This window comes from Cuculus canorus, chromosome 5, assembly GCF_017976375.1.
Source record: "Cuculus canorus isolate bCucCan1 chromosome 5, bCucCan1.pri, whole genome shotgun sequence".
In the NCBI taxonomy this organism is placed as follows: domain Eukaryota; kingdom Metazoa; phylum Chordata; class Aves; order Cuculiformes; family Cuculidae; genus Cuculus; species Cuculus canorus.
In genome coordinates this window covers 18,774,614-18,798,067 of record NC_071405.1, presented here as the reverse complement: position 1 = coordinate 18,798,067, position 23,454 = coordinate 18,774,614, and the positions used below count along the sequence as shown (strand labels likewise).

At 44.3% G+C, this 23,454-nt stretch overlaps 1 protein-coding gene across 37 annotated transcripts in view; it reads right to left on the bottom strand.

Moving 5' to 3' along the window:
• Window positions 1-23,454, bottom strand: part of NRXN3 (neurexin 3) — a 998,348-nt gene that overhangs the window by 351,214 nt on the left and 623,680 nt on the right. For 2 of the 37 annotated variants that reach the window (XM_009566787.2, XM_054066548.1), the window contains exon 1: window positions 17,974-18,959. In XM_009566787.2, coding sequence (XP_009565082.1) covers window positions 17,974-18,217 — 244 coding nt within the window. In that variant the 5' untranslated portion in view covers window positions 18,218-18,959. 37 annotated transcript variants of the gene reach the window in all.

Here is a 23,454-nt window from a genome sequence, read left to right as displayed (position 1 = left end):
TTCTAGTTGGGCTTTAGCTCTTATTTTCTTCCTCCATAACTTCAAAACATCCTTGGCGTCTTCCTGCCCTTCTTCCAAAGGTCATAAGCTCTCCTTTTTACCTTGAGTCCCAGCCAAAGCTCTCTGTTCAGCCAGGCCAGTCTGCTTTCCTCCCAGCTCACCTTTCAGTACATGAGGATGGCCTGTTCCTACATTTTTAAGATTTCCTTCTTGAAGAATGTCAAGCCTTCTTGGATAACCTTGCCCTTCAGAACTGCCTTTCAAGGGACTCTGTCAAACAGGCTTCTATGCAGGCCAAAGTCTGCCCTCTGGAAGTCCAAAGTGGCAGTTCTTCTGACCCCTTTCCTCATGTCTCCAAAAACTGGATACTCTATCATTTTGTGGTTGCCATGCCCAAGGCAGCCTCCAACTACCATATCACCTACAAGTCCTTCTCTGTTCACAAACAACAGGTGAACTATATGAACTATACAGCCTAAGGACACTCTGATTGGACTCTGAACAGACTGCTTTACTGGAGAACACTTCACAAGAAGAGATACAAATTGCTAAGTGGTCCGGACCACGCACACACAACCACTGCTGCTGCATGTACACATCAACGGTAACTGCTTGGTTCTCCCCAGAGCTACTTAAGCTGTAGGGAGCAAGCCCAATGAATAAGAACTAAAAATCCTATTTGCATTCTGCCCCTAAAATGCCAGTGCTAGTGAAGCACCTGTATGAGAAATAACAAAAAAGGAGAAGGTAAAACCTTTCTTGAGACATGAATTAAGACCTTTTTAAAGTGTAATGCAATGATGCACAGCTGTCACAAAAGCCACTGTGCAGTGATCTTTTTTCTCTCTTGTTTAAATGCTCAGCCCTATAGAGGGTCAGTGTAACAACTAAAAGGGTTGTCATGTTTAATGGAGCCAATGACAGCTAAAATCTCAATCCCTGGTTAGTCATATGTTCTTGCCAACATGGTAGAGATGAGCATTCCAAATCTCCAGGACAGTCACATTAATGGAATAAGCAAAAAAAGGCAAGGGAGATGCTATCTGAACCTTCCTGATGAGACTGCAGTTTGCAGGCTTATCTTAGATGATGAATTATCGGGGATAAACAGAAAGCATCAAGTTTGTTTCCTCAAGTCCTTGACTTGCTAGTGGTAGGGGAATATGAATAACATCTAGGTAGCTCAATGAAGATTAAATGAGGAACTAGATAAGATCACGGTGTTAATGAATAACCACTTTAAAAATATCCCCAAATACCTAGTCCAAAGCCCACACGATGCAATGGATTAATCTTCTGGCATAAATTATTTTAGGACAGGTAAATGAAGTATAAAATCAAGGATTCCATTCTAAATGTACAGTGTATATGCAGACTTACATCATTCTTTCTATGTATACACTTACAATAATACTTAACTTTTACATAACCAAAACCTATTAGGTATCTCAATATGCTTTACAAAGCTGGGTCACTATCACAGTTCCCATACATAGGAGGAAACTGCAGCAAGTAGTTTGCATAATTGGGCCAAGATTATAAAACCAGAAAACAGAAGACCAAGAAACAGATTCTCAGACTCTGCTCTCTTCCAGACTGACAAGCACGCAGTTATGGATCAATGATATTAGTAAGCAACAGATTGATAAGAAAGATATAGACAGAAATCTTGCGAAACGAAGACTAAATATTGTCCCACATGTCTGTGAGCTCATCAAAATTATATATCCCATTTGATAACTGCCACTGATAAATAAATTTTAAAACATCTACTTTAGGTATGCAAATCCATAATGTGTAGAAACATCCAAGGGTTATTCATTTATGCAAATGTGACTGTATTATGTGTGTCTGATCAAGGTATTGTAATGTTTTGCATTAACACACCGTACTGTTTATTCAAAACAATGTATTGCCTAAATGTGGAATTTTGGGGGATTTAAATGTATCTAGCTTTAAACATTGAAAAAGATATGTTATGGCAGCTAGCTGTGAAAGTGGGGCTGAGACACGGTTCAGGCTTGCTCCAGTAGCATGTTACAGACTGGAATTTTTTGGTGCAGAGTTAGTGCAGAAATTAACAATGAAACATATTCATAATAGAATTAATAACACTTTAAGAAGTCCACAACCACAGCCTGGTTTGGAAAAACTGCAGGACTGGGTTCACTCCACAGCAGCGGTTAAAAGAATACCATGACCTTATTACTGAAATATGACATTGTTACACCATCTTTAAATGCTTTTTTTTTCAGAATCCTACTGATAGCAATTTCAATTTAAAAATCCCAACTACAGAGTTGTAATACAACAAACATTCTTAGGTTTTTAAGTCTAAAATCCTGGGAAGATAGAAGGTTCAGAATATTCACTTCCAGAGCCCTAGCCACCTACAGCTAAGATTGAGAAATATTTCTCATTCCTTTTGCTGTTCAAGCCACACTGTATCAAGAAAGGGAGAAATAACAGCAACTATTTTGGGAGCCTTCTAAATGGATTAATGCTCATGTAATCCGGGCTTTCAGAATGATTCTAATGGCATAGATGTGTGTTTTTCTTTGCATTTGTGTCCAAATCTTTTTATGACTAGCATTGGTTGAGAATTTTCCACTGAAGGGTAATTCATCAGAAGTAAACTATTTATAGGAACTGTTCTATTTCGGTTTTAAATAAGTTTAGGCATTTCACAATAAGGCTTCAAGTTTCATTAAAAACATGTTTTGTTTACAAAGCTTAATAAATAAATACTTAATGAAGTTAAAAAATGTCAAATATTGAAAATCTTGTAATGATGTTATACCCATGATGATCAAAGGATATAAATGAGAAAGATTTGCCTTTAGTAGGCCGACCAGTAAAGAAGGATAAAATGCAAAATATAAGGAACATAAACCCTACTCAGATATAAAAGTGTAGCAGCAGCTTTCAAAGCTACACGCAGGTCTAGATTAATAGCTCAGAATTTAACATCAGTCAGTTTGAGGGAATAGGTTACTGCTACCTATAGACCTATGGAGAGTGGTCCTAGCAAACCTGTGATCTCTAGAGTCTAGCAGTTACAAATTTGAGTTTTTAGGATCTTCCTTTGAAACTGTTTTGAAGGACTCCCCTGAGGACCACGGCTGATAGGTTACAGTGCTTATTTGAGGGGGGGAAAAAAAAAAAAAAGTTCTCCCACTGTTAACTGGATCTTTCCATTTACTAAGTGTCTGTGTGAGTTCACCATCGTACACAACAGCTTTCTGGTCTCACCAGCTTTGGTTCCATGAGGGCCTTTGCAGCACCGGATGATTTGTAGCAGTGGTCCATATTGTGGCCCATGCATGTGTTAAACCCAAGCCTTTGGATGGCTTTATTGTGAGTGACTCCAGAAACCAGGACACGTATGGCTTGTTTTCACTGAATGTATTTTGTTCCTGGTGATGAATTTGGCAAGGCATAAATAAAGACTTTCAACTGGGGTTGGCACAATGTACACCAGTGCTCTGCACACTAACACAGCTGAGGCTGAAATTAGGACCCACAGGTCAGAGCTACTTCTTTAGGTATGCAGGTACAGACTGTGCCAGCAAGAAAACTGATGTGACCTCTAGACAGCTGAGAGTGCAGTGCTAACACACCAGGCTATCTCTTGATGCCAAATGTCTTCTGGTTTGCAATGGCAAAAGTAAGATCAGGCTGGTTATGCCTTCCAAGCCTGTAGGAAATAAGTAAGTATTTCAGCTCCCCATTACCACTTGGGAATTTAGAGGATGCAGAAGCGAAGTTCTGATTTGTCCAGAGCTATAGCAGAAGGCAAGGGCAAAACGGGACCCATATTCCAAAGTTGTTGCTTCCATATTACTTGCTTAGACCACCCTGCCTCTTTGACTGTGAGATATTCTTATCTGAATATCATACAAAAGTCATACTTCCAGTTCTCAGAAGTCCCTGAAGTAGGTTACTGCTAGGAAAAGAAAGAGGGATGGCTGTCATATGCATATATTCTCTCAAGTAATGTCTTACTCTTCTACCTGGAAATTCCAGCTGAGGAAGCTGGAGGGTTGCATGCATAGCCTGGCATTTCTGGACATTGAGTTTTTCAATGCTTATGCACAGGTTAATGCTACAATGAATGTGCAGTGAGACAAATATTCCAGAAAGACCTAGACAGAAACATAGGCATGCTAACAAGTAAAAGCAATATGAAAGGTGCAGTGGATCAGACGTCACCAGTGCTAGATTGTACTACCAGGTTTGACTGTGCACAGCTGCATTCAGATAGCCTAACCTCTATTAACCTCTGAAGCTTATTAATTAGGGACCCTGATGGTCTGAAGTGAAGTGACAGAAAGCAGCAAACCCTTCAGGAACTTCAGCAGGACTTGGGCTGTTTAAATGTGGAAACAGTTTCTGTCTCAGCAAACTGCTATCCCTCTCCATCTCCCATTTTTATCATCTCAGAAGAAGAAACACAAAAAGTAGTTGCTTGTCCTCTATCAGTGCTGGGACACTCTAAGAAGCTACATAAAATGCTTTGAGATGGCAATGTAAAAATAGCTAAGCAAAAAGTTAGCATAAGAAACAGACTTATTAAGGACAAATGGCATGTAAAATTATTATAACTAGGATAAAACTGCAATGAGTCTCCTTCTCAGTTCTTTATAGCATAAGATGACCACCATTTGTAAGGTCAAGTTAAAAAAAACAAGCTCTCCCTTGGGATATACAATTAAACATATCAAAGAGGATATTTGCATCCATCTGTAGCATCTGGCACTGGTCATGGCCAGAGACAGAATACCAGACCAGATGGACTAATGTGTATGGAAATGCTTATCATCTTCTGTGATTAATTTCTTCCTTCAGGTTGGATATGTCTCTTCTAATTGTGTATCAACCTCTAACCAAAATTGGTGCTGACATATCATTGATTGTACTGCGAGTTTATCTGCAGCTCAGCATTCTGGGACAGTTTGGTCCCTTGCTTACCTCAACTCTAATGCAGAAGTTCTTTATCAGTGAATTTCTACATTCACTCACACATTTTCCAAGCCTTGTCCTCAGAGATTACTGACAGAATCCATGACTCAACTGTAATGTGAACCAAAAATCTTTTTTAGTTCCTGAATCTTTGCTGCTGTAAGACTGTAGCCTACAAGACTGTAGAATATAAGACTTCAAATGATTTTCTGATAGTACAGTCTTGTCCGTGAATTTATAGAGCCTAAGTTTGCATGATAGGATTCTACAACCTTCCCACAAAGCACCTTGGAATGACTGCACTGTTTTTCTGTGATTCACTCTGAGACCTGCAGATCAAGGATGATATAAACAGCAATGATAAGAGAAATCTCATCTTTTACAAGAGCCATCTACTGCATTTTTGGGTTTTTTTTTTGGTGTGGAGATAAATAATAATTATTTAATTTACATATAATTTATTTTATAAATAATTAGAAACCATTAGCACTGCACCATAAAATGATGACACTGCATTGTCATATCACATCAGGGACTCTGTTGTCATCTTTTAGATATCTTGACTAACTAAGACTTCTGTAAGTAAGGCTGAATTCAGCGATACAAATGGACTGAATCGGCCTCTCTTGAAGGTGCCCTTGAATCCAGGAACCCAGAAAGGTTATAGAAAAGAGTTGCTGTAAGCTGGTCACTCAGGCTGTGAAACAGGATAAAAAGAAGAAACAAAGAACTCCTGCAGATACGACTGCTTTGTCTTTACTCAGTATTCAGAGCGAAATAGTCTCCACACACAGCCTCTAACCCTTTCTTGAATCTGAACTCAGCTTCCCTATGGACATGAATTACGCATAATCCTAAACCTCAGTAGAAAAGTAAAAACAGATACTGCTTCTGAAGAGAAGCAAGCTTTCATGAGGAGAAATACTATACATATCTCTATGTACACACTCAGGGGTGCCCCAATGAAAATGCCCACTATTCAGACACAGCATTTGAACAAAATTCTCCTCTTTATCTCCTGTTGCATAACAGGACCACAGGCAGGGCAAGCACAGGCCCCAGGGCATCACTGCAGACCACAATGCAGCCCAGGTTTTACCTGGACCTGCCCCAGTAACCTTAGTAATACAAATAAAGGATTGCATAGCTCTTCACATGCTGAGCAGCAGCAGTATCCACCCTTTCTCCCTCCATTGAAAATATTTTTTTTAAAAAGTGCCTTGACTCTTTAGACTAGTAGGTAATAAGCTAAATGTGTTAATATCCTGTTCTAGATAGTAGCAATAAGACTTCCAAGAACAAAGGCAATAGTAAAAAAAGAAGCTAAATCGGTGTTGCAATCATCACAGACACTAGATTTCCAAAAACATATGGAATACTTTAAGTCTAGGTCAAAGGTCAAAAAAGTGTGTGGCTAAAAGACCACTGTAAACTGCACATCAGCAGCTTGGGGCTCTGGTGGGCAAGTTAAAGACTCTATAGCCTTCTGCAGAGAGTCCTGAACCTCCTCAGCACAGATCAAGAAGAGCCAATGGGGCAGCCCTGATGCTCAGTTCCAAGATTGCTCCTTCTTTTCCTGTGCCTGTAGTGTATTTTTCCCTCCAGCTTCAAACTGCCCATGTCATTTGCGGAGAAGTACTTGAATCTTTAGTAGTTCTGATAATTCTTGCCTCCTTTATTTCTAATCTAAGAAAGAGAGAATGGGAACTGTACCCTTGACTGATTTGAACTTCAGCTTAATTGCTATCTTCCTCCTCTTCTGTCCATCCCATCTTCTTTCCCTTGCTAGCTGAAATCGTCTTTATAATTTTGTTCCAGTTTATGATAAAATGAAACCATTGAACAGTTGCAGACAAGATCTAACTTGTAATAGAAGCAGAAGACAGTAAACAGGGACACTGAAAGCAGAGGCTGGGGTGATATGGTCAACTCTTTCAGTCACTGGTGTAAAAAATCCCCTCAGATTTCTGGAACCAGCAAAAGAGAAATGCATGCCTGTAACATTTTTTGAGCAGTAAATGAAACCATCAGCACCAGCAGAGAATCACTCACTCTTAGAAAGAAATGACTGAAACAAAACACTGCATTTAACCACACAGCCTGGGAATTCTCCGTTTTTCTAATACTGTATTCTTGGGACAAAGATCAATATTTCTTTGCAAAACTACCTGCATCAAAGACAGCAGTCCTTCTCAGGGCACTACAGGAATGAATTCCCAGGACTTCATCTAAAGACAGTACTAGGAGCCATAGTGCTGTGATGGTCCCTAAAATCAAATTCCAGCTGAAGTTCAAAACTTCCTTTCCAGTATGTTGGGAAGAACAATAACAAGGTAGTGCTTTTCCTTTCAGATGGGTTACGTCAGGCTTTAAAGAGATTTTAAATACTCATAACATTTCTACACTAAAGCATAGGGAAATTTAAACACCTGGCAATGTATGATGTGTCCCTAAAACTCACCATCTAGTACACCAGGGTAAGCCAGTGTCAGAACTAGGGGAAAAGTTTGGGGGTTCTTATCCTCAGTTCTACTCAGTGCTGCTGCTGAGGAAAAATCTTCTCAATATTGCCCATTGCCAAGTGGGATATGGCTTCATTGACCTCAATGGCAAAAGTTCTCACAAAGGAATGCACACACAGATTTTCACCATTTCTGTAAGTCAGACATCAAGTATGAATTAGTCCAGTAGAGGAGGCTGCTTATTTTGCAAGCTCATAATTTACTAATGGCAGGGCCAGGAAAAGCAGCCTGAGTCTATGGCTTGTTAAGAAGAAATCCAGCTGTCTGGAAGAACAATTACCTGAAATGAAATAAGCTTAGATGTACACTACTGGTATTCATGAGCAGAATTTGCCATCCTCATCTTTTGTTACAAGATATATTAAGCTAATACACAGTGATTCTGGAGGACAGGCACTCCCATCACCTTACACTGTTCCACGCCAGTGCAAGCCTGGCATGCTCGCAATGCCCAGTGTCAGAAAAGCAAGTCACCAGGTAAAGGGATGTTTGCAAGGCACAGACATTTTTTCACAGGTTCTGCAAAGAGAAAAAAGGTTAGAAAAGAAGATAGTTAGAATGCTCTGCTCTGTTTCTCTTCTTCAAGCCTGTGTAACATGCTGACTACATTTCTCAAGGAAAATTAATTTCTTTGCCTTTACCGTGCCTCTAATGAACTGCCTCTGAACGCATGAGGGCACAGGAAGGAGAGCAGACTCTGTGGTGAGATAATAAAAAGTGAAAAGTCATTCAAAGCCATCAGTATCTAGCAAACCTACAGTGATGGAAACATGCTGGACTGCAGACAGGGGAGCAAGATCATGAAAACTTGAAATAGCTTCAGCACTCATCACTTAACAGGAAAGGAAAGATGACATTGAGGGAGCAAGGGGTCCTCCTGCAGAGAGGTTATGGGAGCAGATGACTAAATATCGGCCATATAAACTTAGGAATTGTTTAGGTCCTCTCCAGGCCACCAGCATTCCTAACACTGCACTCGCAGTGGACATCAGTAAATGACAAACTCTTCTGTGAAAGCCCAGGATGTCATAATTACCAGTACCATAATGAGAATATGAGAAAAGCTAAGATGGGCTACCATTAGACAAGTAAAGGAGGAAGAACAAACAAAGGAAAGAGGAAATGCCAGTATTTTACGTACTGTTTCTGCTTTTACCTCAACAGAAACTAAAAGACTCACAGTACTTGCAGATCAGAAAAAATGTCTATCTAACTACAACTCAAATAGCCTTTGGAGTGAAATTGTCCCTGATAATCACCACAATTCAGGGAAGTTACAAAAGGTTAAGTACAAGAAACTCAGAGGTTTTAATCCAATAAATACAGGGATTCCTGAGCATTCAGCCAGACAGTAGAGAATCTTCCCAGAGTAGACAGCCAAGTGGAGACCTTGGCAGAACTCATTTTCTATGTATAGACCAGGTAGCATAATAATTGAAACAAAATGAACCAAGCCTCTTTTTTTTTTCACTCTTTTCTTTGAAAACACTTGTGTTTCTTCAACGATTTCAGGTCAAATCTTGTTTTAGTCAAATGTGTTCACTTGTCCAGCAGAAGTGAGGCAGATCTCAAAATATCTTCCAACATTTGCTAGCATGCACAGACAGTTAAGAATCTAGTTTTCCCACTTTACAAAGTGAGCAGTGCCAAAAATTTTCATTTTTAATAAAACACTCATAGATTTGGCTTCCCAAAGTCATGTTTATGTATGCTCTGTAGGTGAGATAAGGAGGAACACTGTTAATGACCAGTGTGCTTAATACACAGTTGTCTACAGTGCGTTCTCTCTCCTAACTACCCTGTAACTGCCTTCTCAATATCTGGGAAATTTCTGTACTTGGCTGCCTTGTCCTCACGCTATGGTTTGAAGACTTCACCAGCAGTGGAGGACATTTGTGCACTGAAACATCTGGTAGCTGAAACAGTAAACCTGCTGAAACAGTAAACCTGCGGAACCAGCTAGATAGAAACATTTCCAGACATCATCCCTGTAACATCTCCAATAGCTGGGATCATGTAAGCAAACCAGCTGATGCAGGAGCAGCAGGCTGCTTTAACTGCAGGATTCGGCTGTGACAAGGAGTCATGAAAACCCTAGCTGGGCAGTGCAGCAGATAAGCAAGGAACCAAAGAGTACACCAAACAGATCCAGACATGAATTGAAATCACCCAGCATGATATTAAAGATCAAACTATCAAGTTGATTAGGAAAAAAAATAAACTTAACCTCCTTTCCTCTTCCAATAATTTGATATGCTTAATGTAGATATGCTGAATTTGTTCTGAATTCAAACCCATATTCCAAGGATAGCATGGAGATGGATTTATTCTGCAGTTATTAAATGGAGCCTGGCCTGTTGACTAAACAGGCAAGTCAGCCTGTCGTACTTTTATCCTGAGCACTCTAGAAAACAAAGCCTTCCCCGATTCTCTACCATGTGGTATTCACAGAATAAGCAAAAGGTCTTTTTTTAGCAACATCTTACGTCTTTCTGATTCACTCACCCTGTCCCTTGAGCTTTTGCAGATATAAGGCCCTCCCTCTATAGACTGACATACTTTCCACTCTCCTGTGCTCGATCAAGAATGCAAAGAGATGAAAGGTGTGAAACTAAGAGATGATAAAATAAACCTTAGCACTGAATCAATTTAGTAATGTCCTTTATCAGCCTGCTATTCATGCTTAGCAATCACTATAGCTCACACCAACTTCATTTTCATTTTAATACACCATACAGAAAAGCAGCCTAAATATACATCCCCAGATCTAAAGCGTATAATCTGTAAACTACAGGAACAGGCAGATCATTTCCATTAGTTTCTTATGTAGCAAAAACCACAATTTACACCCAAAGCATATAATTATATTCAAATTCTAAAAGACAGTGTCGGAAGTACTTTAAATTCATAGTTTGGGGGAAGGTCACTCAGGGGTATAAGTAGTTATGTTTTAATGTGCGAAAACACCACACACAGAGCGCAAAAGAAGTCATTTGTGAAAGTAGCAAGGGACCTGTCGTGAATCTTAGGCCCCTGGCTCTGGTGGCTGCTTGGAATTCGGCACAGCCAGCACTCAGACCAAAATGCTCTCCTGCTCCTTTGGAAAATGCCAATTCTGGCACTTGGCACAAGAGCCCATCCAGGCTTTAAAGCCATGAGGGAAACGGCTAGTGGGATCTATGTCCAGAATTTGAAGGTGTCTTGTTTGTCCTTCAAGAAGAGATTGAAGCAGGCTGCTCTTTTAAGTTTCTCTGATATCTAAAGCCAAAGAACACTATTGGGATTTCACACACTTCTGTGGCTCCCTGCCAGGGATCACAAAGCACACAGGTGCACGAGGACTGCTCACCTCACTGAGGAGATAAATGGTTTTCTCTTCATTTCACAGATGAATAAAACAAGTCAGAAAGAAAGGTAATGTTTCACCAAGGTCATACAACAAATCAGAGCCACTGGTCAACAGCCTGTCACCTTGTGTGTAGAGGCTATACAGAATACATGAAAAGCACCTTATTCTCTCTGGTGCAAGTGACCTTTCATAGTTATCAAAGCCACCAGAACAACAAACATGCAAAGCCAAAAAATATCTGCCGAAAAAGCACAGGACTGTAATCCTGGACAACTGAACAGAGAGCCAGGCTTCTCAAGGCACAGCATATGGAAATGTAGAAAACAGAACAGCCATCCCGTACACTTCCCAGCCCAAACTTCTGTTCCTTGCATTTAGAAGCTCCAGCTCATTATCCAGTCATCTTCTGTATAGCAAGCCCTGGAACTGCTGCACCACCAGCTAGAGACTATCCTGTTCTTGACATGTAGAAATATTATTAAAAGTATCATTCTCATTCTGCAGCATTCTGACTGTGTAGCTTGTGACATAATCCAACATTCTTTACAACTTCAATGCATATCCAAAGCATATACAATCATAGAATAGTTTGGGTTGGAAGGGACCTTAAAGATCATCTAGTTCCAACCCCCTTGTCATGGGCAGGGACATCCCACTAAATCAGGCTGCTCAAGGCCCCATCCAGGCTGGCCTTGTACACTTCCAGGGATGGGGCAGCCAGAACCTCCCTGGGCAACCTGTGCCAGTGCCTCACCACCCTCATGGTGAAGAAATTCTTCCTAATGTCCAGTCTAAATCTGCCCCTCTCCAGTTTATACCCATTCCCCTGGTCCTACTCCCACACACCTTCATGAATAGCCCCTCTCCAGCTTCCCTGCAGGCCCCCTTCAGGAACTGGAAGGCCACTACAAGATCTCCTCTGAGCCTTGTCTTCTGCAGGCTGAACAAGCCCAACTCTCTCAGCCTGTCCTCACAGGGAAGGTGCTCCAGCCCTCTGATCATCTTTGTAGCCCTCCTCTGGACCCATTCCAACAGTTCCATCTCCTTCTTACGTTGAGGATTCCAGAACTGGACATAGTATTCCAGGTGAGGTCTCACAAGAGAGGAATAGAGGGGTAGAATCACCTCCCTTGACCTGCTGACCACACTTCTTTTGATGCAGCCCAGAATATGGTTGGCCTTCTGGGCTGCAAGCGCATATTGCCAGCTCATGTTGAGCTTCTCATCTATCAGAACCCCCAAGTCCTTCTCTGCAGGGCTGCTCTGAATCACACCATCTGCCATCGTATACTGAAAATGGGGATTGCCCTGACCCAGGTACAAGGCCTTACACTCGGCCTTTTTGAACCTCATGAGGTTCTCACAGGCCCACCTCTCCAGTCTGTCCAGGTCCCTCTGGATGACATCCCATCCTTCCAGTGTGGCAACTACACCACTCAGTTTGGTGCCATCCGCAAACTCGCTGAGGGTGCACTCAATCTCGCTGTCAATATCATTTATAAAGATACTGAACAGCACCAGTCCCAATATGGACCCCTGAGGGACACCACTCGTCACAGATCTCCATCTGGACTTTGAGCCATTGACCACTACTCTCTGAATACGATCATCCAACCCGTTTCTTATCCACCTTACCATCCACCCATCAAATCCATATCTCTCCAATTTAGAGAGAAGGATGTTGTGGGGTCCATGTCAAAGGTTTTACAGAAGTCTAGAAAGATCACATCAATCGGTTTACTCGTGTCTACTGCTGCAGTTACTCCATTACAGAAAGCCCCTAAATTGGTCAGACAGGACGTGCCCCTGGTTATGCCATGCTGGCTGCCATTAATCACCTCCCTGCCCTCCATATACTTTAGCATAGCTTCTAGGAGGATCTGTACCATGATCTTCCCAGGCACAGAGGTGAGGCTGACAGGTCGGTAGTTCTCAGGGTCGTATAGCAAGATCTTGTATCTGTCTTTGAAATGCAGTCACCTCTGCAGTAGAATGTGGCATTTACTTGACAAGTCAGGGCTATATTACCCAAAAGCAGAAATAATAAAGAGCTCAAGAAATCTCTCTGCAGTCTAAGTCGCAAAAGAAATACAAGGAGGAAGAAAGCCCCGATCTAATACTGACTCGGGACTAGTATTCCCACCTTTGCAAAATGTGCTATGATGTACTGTGCAAGATCAAAATAGCTACCAGAAGAGGGTTTTTTAAACACACTTTAAGAGATTGAACCTTCAGCAGCTCGGGTCTGAGCAATGTTTCAAAGGGCACAGTGACATATATTATATCAGAATAACACGTCTCAACAAAACATCAGGTTTCTCAAGTTCCAGATCTCATAAGATGCCTGGTATCTCCCAGGATCAAGTACCAATTAAGCTTCAATTTTGCAGATCTACTCAAGCTATTCCAAGTTGGACACAGTTAATACTGTGCAATCCATAGGGCAGCAGAATGAGAAGTCGAAGAATCTGATCAGAAACCATTTCATGCAAAAGTATGCAAACAGCAAGGCAAATAGTAACCTTGTTTTGAGGAATCAGCCTTAGCATATACCAGAATTTTCCTGTGTTCAGCTACCAAACTCTGTGCTTTCTCAGAAGAGCTACAGAGACTCAGTGTACAGGAGCAAAGGTCAGCTATGATCGCTTAAATGAGAATACAAGAGATTAGTGAGTTCGGATGCTTGCATTTCTGGATGGCCAGCTTGAGACAATGTAAGGACTTCACCTCTCTTTAAAAATATTAGTCATTGTCAGTGTTCTGAGGAAGGGAATGCAAACATTGAGGCATACAGAATCATTAGGTTTTGCAAGAAAATTAGGCTTCTTCGTCGACAGAGACTAGAGGCAAGCCACAGAATGTAGACAGACTTCTAGCTTTTATTCTTTGCAGAACTTAACTGCAACCCTAATTTCAGCTCTGAATGAAGTTCATTTTACTGGATCACTGACTGATCTGTATGGAACAATGTTTTCCTTTTGTTAAAGCTACCAACCTTTGCCCAAAGTAATCTCCTGATGATGGAGGAACAGGGAAGGTCTTACTCACTACTGGGGAATGGGCAGCGCCAAGGACTGGGAATTAGTCTTCTCTTTTATAGAAAGGCAGGATTGCAGTAACAAAGACACCTGAGGTGAGGAATAGGTCACACTGGAGGTGCAGCAAAGAGTCGGATGTATGTATTACAAAGAGGGTACACTGTCGCAGCTGTGTGTAGCAAGCTTTGACACTGGTTTGCAGAATACCTGCCTATTTTATAGAAACATTCTCTTAATTCATCCAAGCATTCATTCTCATTTACTAATTTTGAAAAATACATAAGAGATGGAAATGCTTCGTATGAATGACTGAACTCCTAAGAATTGGCTGAGGCTTGAGAGTTACACCTACAAGATCTGGTAGCTGCTCACTACCAGTCCTCAAGACAAGCCTTCACTTTTTGTTGTGACTTGTGCAACAGCCTGAGCAAGCCTAGTCCCTGCAAAGTGAAAACCAAAAGAGAAACACCCCCTGCATAGCAGTACTGCCCCTGCATAGCAGTACTCTGAAGGCTGGGGCAATCTTCACGAGGCATCACATGCTACCTCCATGCACACCTGCTCCCCACCCATTAAAGAGGACCAGAGCAAAAAAAAAGCTGAAGGGGATAGGGAGAAACCAAATTAATTAATTCATCACTAAGACAAAACATGCACAAATCTCTTCATTTTATCTGTCAACCAGAGGCATGCAATATTCATCAGCTGAGGCAAAGAGGAGGTGGCAAAAGGAGCTGTGAAGCCACTGCTGCAGGCTCTGGTAAAGCAGCTGACCCAGCAAGGTGCTAAATAGCTAAGGGGAGATAGCAGGATTTGGCATACGCATTTTCAATAAACACAGCCCCAACTTTGTTCCAGAGTTGAATTTTCTTCCCCTCTCAGTTCTACAAGCCCTTAATGAAGCAAGAAAGAATCATGGCTTTCCCTTCCTACTGTATGGGGAGAGAGATTCTGGCAGTCTAGGAAGGTCTTCACGTGGGAAAACAGATTTCTTCCGACTTGCTGAAGTTCCCTGCCTGGCCAGGCTCACTCCCCCACTGACAGGGAGGTAAACCTGTTACAAAGACTTTCTGCTTGAGAAGATGCACTGTGCCAAGTTTTATATTTGCAGGTTGCAGCTCAACTATCAGAAAGCACTAGTTTGATGATTTCAGAATTAACCACCATAAGACCAGCACGGTAGTGACTCCCAGATCTGGTCCTGGTCCTGTTCTAGTTAAGCCACAAGAAGGTTTTCCACTGATTACAAAGGAACACTAAACACAGACTCCAAACAAGTGTTCACTGCTGCAAGGCATTTACTTTTCCATAGTGCTAGATACTAATCTACTTCTTCAAACAGATTGAAATCCACTGGGATGTAGAAGAAAAAAGGAAAATACCATTACATACAAGACTAAGTCCTGGTGGTCAGCACCGCAGGACTGGGAGGCAACACAGCAGGGTGGCCAGGATCCTGCCTTCCATCCCAAAACCCAGTACAGATGTAGCCATCAAGTAGGGCAGGAGTCAGAACAGATTATTTCCCCCTAGCAAAGAAAAATACAAAAATCCCAAGAAACAAAGGGAGTGCACCTGGGAATCTGAATCTTCAACACTGTCACAGATCCAAATTCCAAGGGCCTCTGTCATGCAACAATGAAAGAAAACACAGAAATAAACCATGCGTGTATTTACAAGACCAGCTGTCTTTCTGGTCTCTTTTCCCTCCCTCTCTCTCTTCCTCTCTCTCTCTTTCTCCCTTCCCTTACTCATGGCCAAAGGGGCTTTCCATGCCAGCTTTGCTACACAGCATGATTAGGAAAAGAAAAAGAATAAATCTCAGGCTGGCTTATGTACCAGCCTGAGCTCTCCAAGCTCTCCATTTCTCTTGATTCCTCACTGCAATGAGGACACAAAAAAACTGCTTGTCTCTCCCTGAAGTTGGTAACAGTTTTTGCTCAGGGCTCTTAAATGAGGCTTTGCTGGGCTTTCAGGGCAGATGGAAAAGTCATCAGGGACAAAAGATCTACCATTTCTTGACCGGGAAACAGACTCTAGACTCTCCTGTAGACTACTGCCTGCCTTTTACATCAAGGCTGACCACTATCACATTTCGCATCATCCTTCTCTCCTTTCCTCACGAGTAACCTATGAGCCAGATTTTGCTACCCTTTTCCATTATAGGAGAACTCAACTACAGAAGCATGTCTGTGCAGAACTAGAAGAAGAATTAGTGTCAGAAATCAAGGAGAGGAGTGACTAGAAGGAGAGGGGTGACTAGAAGGAGAGGGGAAGGGAGGGAAGCACCCTGGGATAGTTGGTTGAAATGCCGCATGACATGGCTGCAGTAGGCACTATGAGGATGTGCTGCCATGGCTGTATCAGGGTTACAGGGAAACTCAAATTTGGAGCATCACAGGTAACCATCTGAATGAGCAGCCTGAAGGGTTCAAATAGCACAGTGATCAATGGACTTCCAATTAAGGCTATAGGTACACCGGCAGAGTTGTAGAAGGAGCTTAGTGCTGCAGGTCTGAGATGAGGCACACTGGAGGGAGAACAGGATCAGGAACAAAGCCAGGAGGCAGATACTGCGGGACACAACTGAACATCAGCAGAGAGGACTGTACTAACAGTAGGTGCTTTAGCAGACCTGCTGGAGGGCGTGGGAACAGTGTGGCTGGGAGCGCTGCAGGACAGGTGGCTGGTGCTCTGGCAGTGAGGGAGGGGGGAGCCCAGGGAGCTGCAGAACAGCATTGCACTGCAGCGGCGAGGACTTGGGACCGAAATGGCGCTGGGTGAAACGGGTCAAGCTGGAGGTGCACAGCCAGTTCTGCAGGCACAAGTGGTAGCATCTCATCAGCCTATCAATCTCCCACTTATACCCAAAAGCAAGAGAAACACGTTCAGGCTCCAAATGGAAACCAGTAATGGAATACAGGAAACCAGTACCGTCCCAGACATCAAGACCATCTGTCAAGCACCACCCATGTGAAAATCAGTTATGGGTTATTAATCATTAACAGCGGTAGCCCTGTTGTTTGCAGCAATACTCAAGGACCATGTGAGAGAGTCCCTACCGTGCTAAAGTGAGATATATATGAACAATCAGCCAGTCCCTGCCCCAAAGTGTTTCCAAGGGAATAGCTAAAGGAAAAGTAACCTGTGAGCGAGAACAAGGCCAGGTACAATAGCAGAGACTTTAGTCACTTTTCCTGTATATCACTACTTTGCCTAAGAGGTCGCAGAGCAGAGCTGCTGCAGGTTTCACGCCTTGGCCAGACCTGACCCTGACTTGCAGCCCTGCAGGGAAAGGGACAGACCCTGAAGTGCCTGCCTCTCCTGGGTGATGTAGCTGAAGGTAGAAGCAAAGAGACATAGGGCAGAGGGGAGAAGGTGGGGATGAGGGAGAATTCCCCTGTTAGACAGGCCTAGGCCAACTCCTCTCAGGGTGGGCAGATTCAAGAGAGCTGGGCAAGAGGCAGCACTGGTCCAGCTACTTAATATTGCTCAGCCTTTGAGGAGCAGGATGCTGGCAGGTACCCCTCTGATGTTGGCATCCTTCAGACCTGCCCTTCCCCTTCTTCCTTGCTGCCATAGTAGAAACCCACTCCCTATTATTTCCTGCCCCTGGGTTTCCCAGGAAGCCGGGAGCGGGGCTAAGGACACCTCGTGCTTCCTTCACACGCCCCGAGCCGCTTGACAACTTCACCGAGGAAGGCTTTGGGGGAGCGGGCAGGGCAGGAGAGAAGCCAGCGGGGCACCGGCAAAGGCCGGGGAGGCCGGCAGGGAAGATGCACTGCCGCAAGGACCATGTGAGCCGCTACGACTCCGCTAGGGCCGGGAACCAGGGAATCGGTGACCCCCTCCCGAGGGACCCCCACCCCAGCGGGATGCCCCTCCACCTGTCCCGGCCCCCACCCTCCATCCTGCTGGACCGCACAGGTTGGTTCGGGCAAGGGAGGAAAGGAGGGTTAATGGGGAGGGGAGCTAGCGGCGGAAATACGAGGGGCTGGGAGGACCCCCTCCCCCCGGAGTCACAGTCATCGTCCCTGTTCCCCCTCTGCTGCTCCAGCTGCTCTGCAAAAAAGATTAGAAAGAAACGAGAGCGGGAACCCACCGTGTCCTCCTCGGAGGGAGACAGGGGAGCGGTAGATAGAGATAGGCACAGAGTGGTGCTTGCTGCCGTGGAAGTGATGCTCATACTGAGCCTGAGAGACAGACGAGGAAGAGGAGGCAGAAGAAGCCACGTTAGAGGAACTCCACACAGAGCTGACGATACATCCCCAAAAGAGGGAGCACATCCACAGGATCCAGGCGGGGCGGCGTCCCGGGCAAATGCTGGGGTCTATTCTCAGGTGCATGGTCAAGGCACAGGACACCTACAGACGGGCAGTCTGAATTCCAGCCAGGGAGAAAGGATAAGGTTCATGATGCCAGGGGACCCATGCTAGCAGAAAGGAGAGCCGCTTCCGAGGCTCTCGGGTGTGCGTGCGTTCAAGAGGCAGAGAGACAGTATGTGTCTGTGCGAGACAGCGAGCGCTAGGAGGGAAGGGGAGGGAAGGGGGAAGGTTAGTAACCACACACAGAAGAACGAGACGCGCCGTTTCCCAGGGCTGTGGATCTACTGTGCCAGGAACCCCGCGGCCGTACCGAACCTCCAGGAGAGCGCAGGAAAGCCACACATGTCAGCGAGGGTCCTGGAGCTTGCACTTGTCAGGTTCCTCCAGGATCACGGGGTCCTTGAGGACTTTTTCCCTGCCTGCGATCCCTGTCTCTCACTGAGCTGAGAGGGACTACTGAAAACGAAAAAAGAAGAAAAAAAGCCAGAGACCCCAGGTAAATTTTTGATTTTTTTTTTTTTTATCCCAATTCCAGGGGGGTTTCTGTTGCTTCTCCACTAGCAAGTGTTGCAATGCAGAACTGCTAGGCACACGCACACGCGCGCACACACACACACAGAGCGCGATCGGGATGGTTATCCTCCTTCCACCGGATCCAGGCGACCGAGGGCTCAAGCCGATTAACCCTGCACAGCCAGGGCGAGCAGCGGCAAGTCCTGCCGGGCGGGCGGCGGGCGGCGCGGAGCGAGCGGAGCCGGGGGCGGGAGGCTGGCGGCCGGCGCGCCAAGTGCGGCCAACTCGGCGGCGCAGGTGAAGCGCGGACGGGGAAGCGGCTCCGCCAATGGCCGAGCCGTATGCAAATGTACCGGCGCCGGCGAGCCAATGAGGGCGGCGGCGGCTCCGCAGAGGGACCGTCCGGCTCCGGGGGGCGGGGCTGAGCGGCACCGCCCCCGCCATTCATTCGCGGCTGCCTTACGGGGTCCCGGCACGGCCCCCCCCCCGCCCGGGGACGGGGCAGGGTGGGGGTGAGCACCCTCTGTCCCCAAAAGTGTTCTCTCAGGAGTGCCCCGAGCAGCCGTGGCAGAGGGACCGGCCCGGCGGAAGGGCGCATCTCCTCCCGGTGCCCCGTTCTAGCGCTCGTCCCGAGCTCTTAATTCAAACTCCGTCCTGCTTTTCAGAGAATCATAGACTCGTAGACTCATAGAACAGTTTGAGTTGGAAGGGACCTTAGAGACCATCCAGTTCCACCCCCTGCATGGGCAGGGACATCCCACTACATCAGGCTGCCCAAGGTTTGCTTTGTTTCCTTTTCGATGCTCCTGCGACAACGGGCTGTCCCCTAAACGGTATATTGGCACTTCATCCTCGGGGAGTGAGGACCGAAGCCACGGTTTGCAGCCCACACGTTAATAAATGAACGTGGTAGCATTATGTAGCGATATATTGCCTCTCACTTTGCATGGCAAAAATTCCCGGCCAGGCACCAATGGTTAAGCAACTTAGGCGAGATCACTAAGGGAGCCTCGGAAAAAGAGGCAGCCAGTCCAAAATTCACCTGGCGCTGCATTGCCTCCCTCTCCTTCATTGATTCATTCAAACCAGAATAAGTTGTTTATGACTGTAAGTTTCCTTGGAAATTTTCCCCTCTCTATCCGTGTTTGTAGGTGCGCACAGATTCCTCAGAAATCCGCTTCACTCTTTTCATAAGTATTTCCCTAACGCAGAGATGCAATGTTTACGTCATTGATCTCGATTTAGTACAGCACATCAGTTAGCCTGTAATGCTCAGCCTGGGCTGCACACCCCTAGAACTCCTAGCTGGGTCTGATATGCTCATAATTTATTTTCTAGTAACTTGCGGTATAGTTTAAGTGATCTAAATCAGGGGCTAGAGCAGTCAGAAACACTTCACTGTTTTGCTGGGTTTAATCAATGATTAAATGATGGTAAAGCTGCAAACCAAGAATATTACTTCCAAATTTATCCAACATCTGCCACCGAAGAATCTCAGAGTGCTTTAAAATCTTTTATTAATGAAGCCATTCAACAGCTTTTTTTTTTGCCATTCTGCAGATAAGAAGACAGAGGCTTAGACGCATTGAGCCAGTGAATGGCTGGTAGACATGGGAACTGAACACAACAGACACCAAGATTTCCCATCCTAACCAGTACATGCTGTTAAGTATTAACATTTGACTGTTTGGGTGGCCAGTTGTTAGCCTTAAAAAGTGTGAATATCAGCCTTCCTCACAAAGGGGCACTTAGCCAGAGGTGAGGAACCTCTGCAGGTGCCGCAGGTGCCTGCTGGCTTGAAGATTTGCAGTGCCATGCACAGGGCACAGAGCAGTTTTATCTCTGCAAACTACATTTCCTGGCCTTGAGATTTGTTGAGGAAACTGGAATTGCTGCCATATATGTGGTAGGTTACCCAGAAGGATCCCATCTTTGAGAAAAAGCCTCCACATGCTCCTAATTGTACTCGGGAGAGGAGGGAGAGTATAATGCGGCATATCATTCTTGAAAGGCTGCTGACCCATGAGGATGCTGCTGGCATCCACCGTGAATCCCTCGCCATGGAAATCCTGACTTTCACCTAGTCGTCAGACAAAGTACTCTGAAATATTTGTTCTGCAATTAAACTGTAGGGGCTTTCAGGGAAAGGGGAAAGGATGTGTATTTAAACACATATCACCAATACCACTGTCTATTTGTAAAATACAGGAAATGTGTTCTGAATAAATTTCAGACCCAACTAGTTATCAAAAATGCAACAAAGATCTGCCCCTCGTCATTTTACTTTCTTTTTCTCTGGTGATGGCATTACAAAAAGGATAGTATATATCACGTATTACAGGATCGGTAACTTAAAATGGGAGTCCAGAACTAAACATTGAGGACCCAGTGCTGCTTCTCCAGAAGGCAGTGGTGGAAAACTCATTCATTGGTATGGAAAATGGATGTGTTTTAGGAAGCACAATTCTAGAAGGAAGAGCAGGGGAAGTGCACGGATACACTCCTTGCCATTTTCCTGAAACTATTTGCCCCATTGCTGAAAGAGAAAAAACGTAAGAGAGACCTTCCTTGCTGACTAAGCTATGGTAGCATCTTTGGGGTCTTGTTTCCCCTTTAACAGCCCTCTTCTCTGTACCCGAGCCTCTCTTCATGCCAGCCACCTCCTGGGCTGCTGCAGGAGGCAGAGCCCTATACGGTCAATAAATTACCTATCTCTAAAACAAATCACTGACCCTTTCCTCAGCTCGCTCTCTTTGCTGCCAACCCCTTCCTCACCTACGGAGGTACCAGTTTAGGTGCAGAGGGCATACAAATGAGATGAGCATCACTTCAAACCGCCCTGGCCATAGACAGAAAATGCCTTGGAGTCCCTGAACAGGAGAAATAGAGTCACTGTGAGTTGTCCCTGTGCTGAGTTGCTGTCCTGTCTAAGTTCTGCCTACCAATCTTCTTTTGATATAAACCATTGGGTAAACCACCATAGGCAAAATGGAGAAAGGCCAAGAGAGCCAATCTGCAGAGTAAAACATAAAAAATAAAAATAAATTTTAAAAAGGAAAGAGCTGGGAAGTTGGCTATAAATACATCATAGGGTTCTGGTGACATCGTAAAGTACTGGAACTTCACTCTGCCTTACTTTATTAGATGGCGGTGGATGTATTTACTGCCCTGTAATTCACAGGTGACTCATTTATTTAGCAGCACCAGTGCAGGAAGAGGGCAGATTTCAATTGCAGTTTCCCCTCTTGGGTGGCAAGGGGAAGTTTATACTCAGACGTGAAGTTTCAACAACATTATTCCCACCAGATTTACTTTAAAAAAGCATTGTTATTTTCTGATTAGTTTAGTTCATCTGAATAAACATACAGCCTTTCTAAATGTTCTTGCATCTTCAGAACTGAGATGGGTGCCTTAAAGGATAATGGTTCCCATCATAAGTTGCTCCCTACAGATATAAGAAAAGCAGTCTTATTTCTCACATATCTTTATTTTACTACAAGAGCAGAGGGCCACCATATTCTGCAGAAATGAGAAATAATAAAGCAATTACTCCCAAGTCCTAGAATCCCAGAAGAAGAGCCATTTGGCTTCAAGCCCAGGTAAAGTTTTTACCTTATTTGTGTCAGCAAGTACATCTCTCTCTATATTTCCTATTAAATCTTAGCTGTTAATTACTTTGCTGCACTCAGAACTGAAAAAGTCAGCTCTGCTCTGAAATCACAGATCTCACACTGGATCCAAAGGAGGACCTCCATTAGCTTTTAGCAATACAAGGAGACTGCCAGAGGGATGATAACTCTGGCTCCACCCAGTAAAGTCCAAGGAGGTGCAGCATTAGCCAGTGCATAACTGTATAATAAGGTTAAGAGAGTAAGGTCAACTAGAACAGCCTGTCACCCCAAAACCTTTCCCCAGACTGAATCTTTCTCTCAAGGTTCGAACCAGTCCCATTCTATTTTTTTATTTTTTTTTAAACATACTTTTCTGAGAACAAGGAGGGAAAGAACAGGTTCTGCTTATGATATTAAAACAGAGGCTTAAATAAGATAGAGGGGACTGCATGCTATGGAGACCTTAGAACTGGCATATATACACCTTCGTCTTAAGCAAGCTACTTCAAATACTGCTGAGGACAGCAGTGACCAAAATGCTGGCAGAATTAACTGTTCGGAGACTAGTCCCTGGTGTCCCACTGTCCTTGTCATCACTGCCTCTCTGCAGGCAGCCTCCAGAGGCAGATAAGACCCAGTGGTACCAAAGAATTATCAGTGTCCACTCATCCAGAGGGAAAAAGAAGGGTTTCTCCAGGACAGGGCTGAAGACCACACACAGAGCTGCTGCTATGCAGTACTCTTTCTGCGTATTACCAACTCACTGCAGTCTCTATAGTTCTTAGTTTTATTCCGCACCTTTCAAAAAACAGCAATCTCTTCTCAGGGCTTCTGTGCTTTCGTTTAGCATCCAGTAGGTTCAGCTACCTACAAAAGTTGAGGCATATGCCTTACATGTTATCAGTGACACAGGGCAGGTCTAATCCTCTTTTCAGCTCAGCTCCAAGGGACTACAGTTTGCCACAAGCAACTAATACAGAAGCTTTGAAACCTAGTTTTGTTCTCATTTATGTCAGAGCAAGTAAATTCAACAGAGCTAGTGGATTGACATCAGTGAAGGGGGATCTGACCCTTGCTGTTCATTTGTGAGAACCGAAATACAATCTGATTACAACCAGTTAGCCTGGCCTAGCA